The sequence below is a fragment of the Acanthopagrus latus genome, chromosome 21, assembly GCF_904848185.1.
Source record: "Acanthopagrus latus isolate v.2019 chromosome 21, fAcaLat1.1, whole genome shotgun sequence".
Taxonomy (NCBI): domain Eukaryota; kingdom Metazoa; phylum Chordata; class Actinopteri; order Spariformes; family Sparidae; genus Acanthopagrus; species Acanthopagrus latus.
This window is the reverse complement of record NC_051059.1, coordinates 1,799,205-1,808,182: the sequence shown is the minus strand read 5'-3', so window position 1 is coordinate 1,808,182 and position 8,978 is coordinate 1,799,205. Positions and strand designations below refer to the sequence as shown.

Sequence of the window (8,978 nt, the reverse complement as noted above, 5' to 3'; positions counted from 1 at the left end):
TACTTAATATATTATATATATATATATATATATATATATATATATATATATATATATATATATATATATATATATATATATATATATATATATATAATATATTTTGAAAACACATGTTAATTAACAATATATGAGAATTAGCAATTATTGGTTTATTGCAATCACATTGTTAATTCAACAGAAATTAAGATTACACTTATTTTAAACAGAATTCTGTAACAATTGTATATCAAAAAAACAGAATGTTGGTATATTAGATTTAAATATATGGGAAATATATTTCTGTTTCATAAAGGTTGTTCCCAGATGTCAGGATTTTTTTTTCATTTATCAGTTAGTATTTTTATCATTACAATGGATTATTATCATAACATGCTTAAAATGAGAGGAGACCAGTCTATGTTGCACTAATATGAAAATGCTATTGAAGTAACTGGAGAAATTTGTAATTAGTTACTCTCTGTGGCTGCTTCTGACAGGGATGACTGTGTAGGAGTTAATTTACCGTCAGTGTAGGAAGTTTAAATAGGCCTACGTCTTGGTGGTTTTTAATTAGTCTGTGGGTGATGTGTGTGTGTGTGTGTGTGTGTGTGTGTGTGTGTGTGTGTGTGTGTGTGTGTGTGAGAGAGAGAGAGAGAGAGAGAGAGAGAGATGCTAATTAAACGTGTCCTGTCTCTGTGCATTTGTCTCATATATAAGACCAACAGACGGACAGACTGAACAAAGACGGGGCGAGGTGACAAACTCAGAAGGTAACGACTGACTCTCTCACTCTCCTTCTATTACTGAAGCAGTGTCTCTCTCTCTCACGCTCCCTTGTCTGTCTACAATCTTCATTCAGCACGGATTCCATTCAGTCAGAGTGTGTGATGAAGATGATGATGATGACGAGGATGGTGATGAAAATGTCACCGTGGCTTCTGTTTCTCGGCCTGGCTGTGAGCTACACTGCTGCTGCTGCTGCTGCACCAGGTACTATACACACTGACACATGCATTCAGCCTTTAAAATCTATGCTCCTGCTTTCTGTGGTGTCTAAGTTATACACATGTTGTGTCAGACTTTTTTTACTGTCTTGTGATGTACTTATACCTTTACCTCGTTTAATACTTCATGTGACAATGTTTAATTAGAACTATTTTCCGAATGATGTCAAATAATATTCCTCAGATATGTTGAGATGATCCAGTTATTTTTTAAAGTCTGGTCACTGAGGTTCTTATATGCTCTCAGTCTCATAAGATGATTATTAAAAAAAACATTTTGTGCTCATATGATTATGTAAGTGTTAACAGCATCCTAAACTCATTTCTTGTTAGATTGTAAGAGTTTATAAGCATGTTATTAACATGAAATATGTTTAATAAGCATCTAATAAGGACTTATAGGGCTTAATCACCTAATAACTAACTAAATAAAACACCTTAATATAAAACATAACCAATCTGGTAAATCACACAGTGTGACAGTGAACACACCTTAGAATGTCAGATTGGAGTTATGGTCACATCTATCTTTAAATACAGCACCCACAATACCTTGGGAGGTCTTGATAACATCTTATAATAATGTTATGACTGTACACAAGACAATCACATCTCATGAATTAAAACGATTGATTGTTGATGTGTCGCCTCTCTTCAGGCAGCTGTGTGGGTCGTTGTGGTGAGGTTTTCACCAGAGGCCAGCAGTGCACCTGTGACTTCAGCTGCCTGCACCATAATGAATGCTGCCAAGACTTTGAGGCTCTTTGCACCACTGGTGAGACTCTCATGATGAGACACAACAGACAGAGAACACTAGGCCACATCTGACTGGTCACATTACAGCAGACACTTTGACTAATAGGAGAAGCACAAGCGTCACTAACACTGACAATGGCTGGCCGCTGTAATGACTATGTGACAGTGAGCAAGAAGCAGCTTTATTTTTATAGCGAGACCTTTGAAGCCTTCCTTAGCTAGTTGCTTTAGCATATATGCAACTTTTCAGCCTCATTTAGCTTATTGTTTTGTTCTTTGGAGCATTTCAGCCTTTCTGGTCAGCATATTTTAGCCTGAGTGATTTTTTGAGCCTCTTTGAAATACCTGTTTAATTTTTTTCAAAGCATTTTAGCCTTTTATTTGCTGGTTTTATGTCAGTTTGGTTTGGCTCGGTCTCACTCCGTTCATCAGAAAGACAAGAGAATGTTAGCTGTTCTTATGCAAGCACAGTGGAACATTCAGTGGCTAAAGACACTTATTCATGCTGTGGACAGAAAGAGGACTCCAAATGAACGTGTCGCGTCTGCTGGATTTTGATTTTGAATTATTTGCTAACACAGTAGCCATTATAAAGCAATGTCAGGGATGTTATTCTGCCCCCTTCTGGCCAAAATGGACTAGATCAGCTTTAAACACCAGACTGTTGAACCAGTTAAACGCAACATGTTCTCTGTTCTTTGTGTCTGGCTCTGATTTCAGCTCAGTCCTGCCAGGGTCGCTGCGGTGAGACATTCAGGCGTGGACAGCTTTGTGAGTGTGATCCACAGTGCATCAACTACAACACCTGTTGCCATGACTACCCGCGACACTGTGGTAAGGGATTCACCCTTAATTATTACAACATAATGATACACACGTACACAAAATGGGGTTTGGAAACATGTAATGAAGCCTGAGTAAGTACAAAACATCCTGAATTGACAATGTGACAGTTTTAAACTCGAGTTTTTGTTTCTACCTTTCTCTCTGTCCACAGATGCCAGTGTGTCAGTCTCACACCCCCGGACTCTCCATCCTCTGAGGGCTGCAGCTTCAGGTTACTAGGCATCAGTAACAATTACCTCTAACTTAATGATCAGAGGTGTGTTTCAAAGTCTTCATAAACTTGATATCTTTCTCTCTCTTTTTTTTTTTTTCATTATTTTCCCCTCCCCAGGAAATCGTAAATCCCAGAAGAGCAAGAAAAGGTCCAACAGTGAGAGCGAGGAATGGTACACAGGTAGATGGTCTAATCCAAGTTTTCGAATAGATTCATGACACAATAAACGTTCACTGTATACAATTATATCCACCGTTCATTGAATACACAGTCAAGGCTTGTACTACTACCCCTGCATGCAGAATGTATTTTTAACATACTAATTAAAAAAGAATGGATTACTGATGGGAAAATCATTTGTGGCCAACCTGTGGCCCTGTTTGGTACAGGGGCCCCACAATATCCTCTTAACTATCACACATTTGAAGGGCTTAAAGTAATAGTTTGATACTTTGGAAAATACAGTGTGTTTGGAATACAATGTCTCGCAAAGATTTAGACAAGATGACTAATACCACTTTGATGTACGCTAAATATGGAGCTGTGCCAGATAGCCTCGCTTAGCATTAAGACCAGAACATATTCAACTGAACAGCCCTTCTGTCCCTGCACTCTCTCTCTCTGCTACTAGGGAACCATGTTGATTTTTACAGAGGTTATGTGCCAGTGGATTTACAGTAGATTGACCATTACAAAGAGCCAGGCTTTATGACTGCTGGTAGAAACTTCAGCAATTTGAGAATGGTGAAGTAAATCATTTCAGCTTGTGCTCATGCTATACCACAAAAAAGTTACAGTATATTATATATACAGAATTACCAACTTTATAGAGAGTCAAGCTGTAGGAGTCCTGGAGGTGGCAGGTGGTGGGGGATGCTGATGAAGCCACCAGAGCTACCAGATGTTTTTACCTGAACACTGACCAGGCTAACTGCTGCTGTTGTTTTACTAATCATTTCAACATTTCACAATGCGTGCCAGTCTGCTGATATATTATTTTTTTTACTTCCTGATACAGCAAACTGTAACAACACCTTTACTTTTCTAATCTACTGATCACCTAATCAGAATACTTTAAACACAGTGCTAAAGCAGTGGGAACCAAACCTACAAAACATGTCTCTGTCAGTGTGTCAGCTTCTGTATGATCGTTTGTAATTGTAACAATGCTGTTTCATTTTGTTAACCTGAAGTCACGTCTTGTTATGTAGCAAAGGGTCCCTGCCCACAGTACCTCGGGGGTCAGTGTCCAGGTGCATCACGCCCCCTCCACCAGCTGACTAGCAGCTCCTCTGGCCCCACCCCTCCAGCAGTACCAACCACTCCCCTACAGCATGGTTTGGAATATTTAATTGTAACTTTATTCCTTGATTTTTCAATAACATTGAAACTTCTTCCTCCCTTTAGGTGTGAGCAACATCCCTGTTGGTCTGCTGCCAGCGTCCAGTGCTGCCTCTCGTGGTAGAGCTCCAGAAGCACCAGCACCTGGTTACTCTCTGCCGGGCAACAGTGCTCCGTCTCGGGGGAGCAGTGCCTCTGTCGCTCCCTCTGGTCCTGGAGGTGCTGGTGGAAATCTTAATATCCACCTGGTGCTGTCACCTGGGGGAACAGCTCCATCTGGGCCAGGTCAAGGTTAATTAAACACACATTACTGAGTTCAATTGGACACATGCTTCAAATAATAAGAACATTTTTCGATTTGCTTCTCACAATTTGTTTTGAAAACTATGAAAATGACATTTTTGTGAGTTACAGTTCTTTTTTCAAGTATCAACTTCAGTTTTTTTTCCATCACAGGTTAAAAATATGTTTTTGTTCCCAGGTCCCATGCCTGCAGGCTCCAGGCCCAGCACTCTGCAGGACATAGCTCAGGGACTGGGTCTCTCCATGGGGGAATCAGGTTCTGAGGGACCAGGGACAGGTAGGACAAGTGGTCATGTGGATGTGTGTGTGTGTAGATGTGTGTGTGAGGTAACACACAGGGACATACATTTGCTCACACAGATACATTGTGGGAACTCCAGTTCACTTATGGACACCATGCAAGTCCCGTGACATAAATCATTAAATTACTTGTTTAAGATTCGGGTAAAGTTATGTTTAGATGTTAACATGTAGTTCTTATAACTATGTTTATGGTTATGGTAACTATACAGGAAATCCAGTTCATGCAACTTCCGTAAAAGTGATGGAAACACACCTGTGTGTGTGTGTGTGTGTGTGTGTGTGTGTGTGTGTGTGTGTGTGTGTGTGTGTGTGTGTGTGTGTGTGTGTGTGTGCAGGATTCTTAGCTGATATCAACCTTTGCAGTGAGTCTCCCATCAATGGACTGACAGCTCTCAGCAATGGGACCATACTGATATTTAAAGGTCAGTATCAGTGTGTGTGGTTTGCAAAAGTCTGAATATTGTATTGTGTTGTTTGTACTTGTATTAGTGTATGTAACAACTCAGGGATATAAAGAAAATATAGTGTTGATCTAATCTGTGTGTGTGTGATCTTTGTGTGATCACCCATATTTACTGCAAAGTAGTGTGATTCTATGAAGTGGCTGTGTGTCCTGTGTGTTTCAGGGGAGCTGTTCTGGTCAGTGGACCCTGTCAGTCGCTCAGTTGGCCAACCACAGAGTATCACAGACACTCTGGGTGTGTCCTCTCCCATCGATGCAGTCTTCACACGCTGCAACTGTCATGGAAACACCTACATCATCAAGGTACAATAAGTACTATAGCCCATGTTTACAGCTGCTGTCACCTGCTGTCCCCTGCGACCATGTGTCATTGTATGACTTCTATGCCTGCTGAATGTCTAAAGTGGATCATGCACTATGAGTTAAATCCTTCTACTGTTGCATTAGTACTACTGATTTCACTCCTGTCGCTTCTGCTGCCATCACAAAAACAGCAAACAGTCCAGTTTAACTCTGGGCTCTGGTCCAGAACAGTGATGCGCTGGAGGGCACCAGCACGTGCAGATACTTTTCTAAAGATTTTTTAAGAGTTTTGTAAAACAAGCTATTACTCACACAATTCTTTCCTGTTTTAATTTATATGTTATTGCACAGTTTTTGTTTTGAAAATTGGACAGATTACAGAACTGAAAATCCATTGAAAATTCTGCTCTGTTGTCACTGAGGACGATGGTGATGACATCAGAATGGCCTCTCAGTGATGATGGGGGTCAGAGTGCAGTTATCATTTGTCCTGCTTGTCCTCGCTCCAGGGTGACCAGTTCTGGCTTCTTGATGGCAACATGGCGATGGAGCCGGGCTACCCCAAACCTCTGGCCTCTGAGTTCCCAGGTCTGACAGGAAGCATCAGTGCTGCACTGCCAGTACCGGCCACCAGGAGCACACCGGAGACTGTCTTCTTCTTTAAAAACGGTGAGAACACCAGGAAGACACAAAGAAACTGACCAACAGAGACAGAGAGGCAGAATGAAGAGGTGGGAGGGATTCACTTCATCTAGGTGCATCAGGGAGCTGCTGAATCTCAACACTAGCTGGAGTGGCATTGGTGGGATACATAGGCAATTAATAGTCCCTCACCTTAAAGGGACAGTTCACCTCGAAAACCAAAAATACATATTAATCCTTTTACTTGTAATGCTAGTATTGTTTACTTGCTTACTTGCGCGTAGTATTGCAAAATAAAATTGTCCTGATATGAAACTGGATTATCTTGAGTAACCAGATCATGAGCTCTGGAAAGAGACATTGCTGTTGAGTTTTTCTATGGACATGACCTGCTCTCTCTCTCTTTGTGCTCTAGGAGACATCATGCAGAGGTTCACCTTCCCATCAGACGGAACTCCTTCCTGCAGCAAGACACCAAGAAGTTCCCCTCAGAGGCGTTTTGCTCGTCAGGCTGGTTAGTATCCTAACAAAGAGTTTTCCTCCAAAAGTCGGACTGTTCCTTTAAAAGAAGCACAAACCCAACATCACAGTCCGGTCCTCACCGTGAACCAACCACTTCTCAGTGTTAATCAACTCATTTTCATTTTTCTTATTGGGCAGTTTAAACATTTATTCAAATAATGAAATACCTACAGTATCACATTTTCATCTCTTCACTTCTTAATATATTAAAAAGATATAATTTGCAACATTTCTGCATTAAAGGAGCACTCTGCAGTTTTGTTGAAGAAGTGTTTATGAGCAGAGAAGGATGTTCATTGGCTGATTTTTTTCTACCTAAACAAACTAAAGAATCAAACTCTCTTTGTTTTCATGACTGAATAAACTGAATTAACAAACTGACCTTAAAGGACAACACAGTTTATACTGTTTTAGTTTGTTTATATGTGGCGGACCCTGCCACCTTTCTAGCTCCAAACAGTTTTCTGGGACCTTATTTTCCTCTGAGAAAAGCTGGTTTATTCACTGATGGGAAACATTACTAGGTTTGTATTAACTAACCAGCTGGATTTAACTAAGCAAAGAGATAATTACTACAGTGATTAATATGTTTCTGCTGGCAACAAGTTATTTAACCCTAACTGATGAAGTGAGCAGCCTCTCATTTCTTAATCAACCATGTCTGAAGACAAATCCTGTGGAAAAGATTTGACTCTGTTTCCAAAGGGTCAAATTATTGGCCTGCATCAAGTTAAGAGTAAAACAACTGAGGAGATGCTGAAACTACTAAATCTGTCCAACACATTATTAAAACCTGCATGAGCTTATCAAAACGATCGAATGACAAATGTGGGCCTACTTGAGGTCAAAGGCAGTTCAACAAAATATTAGTTAGTGAATTTTTGTGACTCACTGAAGAATATAAAACCATTGTTGACTGTGTCCCCCCATTCATCCTGACTCATTTAACCTTCTGCTTGTTTTTTTTTCCCACTGTAACACTTTAGTAAAGCTCCATTTTGTTTATGTCTGTTTACCCATGAGATCACATGAGAGGGAACACATGTGAGCCTGGCTTCAGTCTGCAGAGCCATGAAACCAGAGTGGTTTTCACTGTTTATTTAAAATGATTAATATTCAATATAAGTTTAATCTAATCTGCCTCAAATTTTGCACTGCACTTCCTTTGGTCCTCAGCAACAAACCTGCCAAGTGTGAAGTAGATCAAATGGACAGTACTCCAGATATATGAATAATGTACAGGCACACAGAGATTCCTTGCATTACATTGGAAGTACATTTATTTGGCCACCTGTCACTAGAACTGCCAGGACAGTCAGGGGATGAGGAAGGATGACACAAAAGCGTCTAAACATAAAGGGAAACTTTAACATTAACTGGTCTACTGCTTATGACTTTTGTTTTGAATGAGGAAGAAATTACACTGAGCGTTCGCATGTTGTTTTTCTTCATCATATCCAGAAGTTCTTCTAAGTGGAGAGATCAACCTCAAAGTGTCTCTGAAGGGTTTCCCCACCCCGGTCACCTCTGCTCTGTCCATGCCCAGCCCTCAGAGGAGCGACCGATACGAGCACTACGTCTTCTCCGGACGTAAGAGACTCCAGAGTGCATTCTGTTTGTTCTCAATAGAGCAACACCATGTTGACTCTGAACCAAATATATACCGTCTTTATCTTGTGTTCCATGAGCTTTCTAATGTTCATTTGTTTGTCTAGTGGTTCTCAGCTGAAATAATATTCTGTGTTCCCTGCAGCTCTCTTCTTCAGAGTCCAGATTTCAGGTAACCTACCAACGCTGGCCAAGCCTGATGCACCTGCAGTCTTCGCACCCCTACCCATCCTCAGCCCTGCTGCTGTGGCAACTAGTGCTGCCAATATGGCGGCGCAGAATGCTAACCCCTCCCAGCCAGCCTCATCCAACTCCATCACAGTGTGGCTGCGCTGTCCATAGGAACACCCTGGAATACGAGAGAAGAAAGAGGCTCTGTTCTGATATTTTCTGCATTTCTAGTCATTAGATATACCTACTTAACTAAGAGTGGCAATGTTTATTCTAAGACATTCATATCATCATTTTAAACTCACACAGTGAATTCTTAAAATGTCATCTAAATGCCAGCACAGGAAAACATGCCAGAGGAAATGTTTTGTTTCTTGATTGACTTAATTCAAATAATTGTTAAATAATCTTCTATCAACCAACTGATTATCTGTTCACTGGCTGTTTCAGCATTACAGTGATTGTGTCCCACTCCTACATCCGGTTTCCATTTTCATTAAATATGGAAGCAAGACACGAA

The 8,978-nt window shown here is 40.6% G+C and overlaps 1 protein-coding gene across 3 annotated transcripts; it reads left to right on the top strand.

Moving 5' to 3' along the window:
• The first annotated feature begins 650 nt into the window (after positions 1 to 650).
• On the top strand, positions 651 to 8,887 carry prg4a (proteoglycan 4a). 3 transcript variants are annotated; one of them, XM_037083067.1, is made up of 14 exons: positions 651 to 752; positions 842 to 972; positions 1,645 to 1,761; positions 2,463 to 2,576; positions 2,740 to 2,799; positions 2,920 to 2,982; positions 4,210 to 4,428; positions 4,625 to 4,723; positions 5,085 to 5,171; positions 5,376 to 5,515; positions 6,025 to 6,184; positions 6,573 to 6,671; positions 8,141 to 8,269; positions 8,433 to 8,887. In XM_037083067.1, the coding sequence occupies exons 2-14, from the start codon at positions 870 to 872 to the stop codon at positions 8,627 to 8,629; spliced, it is 1,587 nt and encodes a 528-aa protein (XP_036938962.1). In that variant the 5' UTR covers positions 651 to 752; positions 842 to 869; the 3' UTR covers positions 8,630 to 8,887. The 3 variants fall into 3 exon arrangements, with proteins under 3 accessions (XP_036938962.1, XP_036938961.1, XP_036938963.1); XM_037083066.1 differs by having other exon boundaries at positions 4,210 to 4,434; XM_037083068.1 differs by lacking the exons at positions 651 to 752; positions 842 to 972; positions 1,645 to 1,761; positions 2,463 to 2,576 and adding an exon at positions 2,585 to 2,645 and having other exon boundaries at positions 4,210 to 4,434.
• The last annotated feature ends 91 nt before the right edge of the window (positions 8,888 to 8,978 follow it).